At 30.4% G+C, this 474-nt stretch overlaps 1 protein-coding gene across 1 annotated transcript in view; it reads left to right on the plus strand.

The window, feature by feature from the left end:
• EMH_0014100 (multisynthetase complex auxiliary component p43, putative) overlaps positions 1-474 on the plus strand; it is a gene marked incomplete at both ends in the record, with an annotated part of 4,642 nt that overhangs the window by 3,847 nt on the left and 321 nt on the right. The window contains one exon of the mRNA XM_013500007.1: positions 333-371. Within this exon, the coding sequence (XP_013355461.1) occupies positions 333-371 (39 nt within the window). The remainder of the gene's footprint in view (positions 1-332; positions 372-474) is intronic.

Below are 474 nucleotides of genomic sequence, written 5' to 3' on the forward strand. Positions count from 1 at the left end.
GCATTCTTTTTGCTGCTGCTTTTTCTTTTCTCCCTTTCGAATGTTCTTTTGTAATACACAAATAGAAGAGGCGAGAAAAAGCTGATGCTGCGCAGCAGGAAGAAGCTAAAGCTGCACCCAGTATATTAAGAAATTATTATATATATATATATATATATATATATATATTCGGGTGTATGTGTATGCTTGACGTCATCTGTATTCAACTAGTATTTCTATAAATATATCTGTGGGAGCAAATCGAGAACCAGTGTAAATGTTGCAACAACATGAATCCATCTGCACTTTGTTTCTGTTTTTGTTTTTGTTTTTTTTTTTGTTTCTTTTTTCAGTTCTTAAAAACCAAAGACGACTGCGTCGCGTATTTCAAGGTAAGTATAGCTTCCCACTGAAGCAAATGCTTCGCGCATGCACATATATATATATATATATATATATATATATATATATATATATATATATATATATATATAT

This window comes from Eimeria mitis, genomic scaffold (assembly GCF_000499745.2).
Source record: "Eimeria mitis Houghton genomic scaffold, Emh_scaff491, whole genome shotgun sequence".
Taxonomy (NCBI): Eukaryota; Apicomplexa; class Conoidasida; order Eucoccidiorida; family Eimeriidae; genus Eimeria; species Eimeria mitis.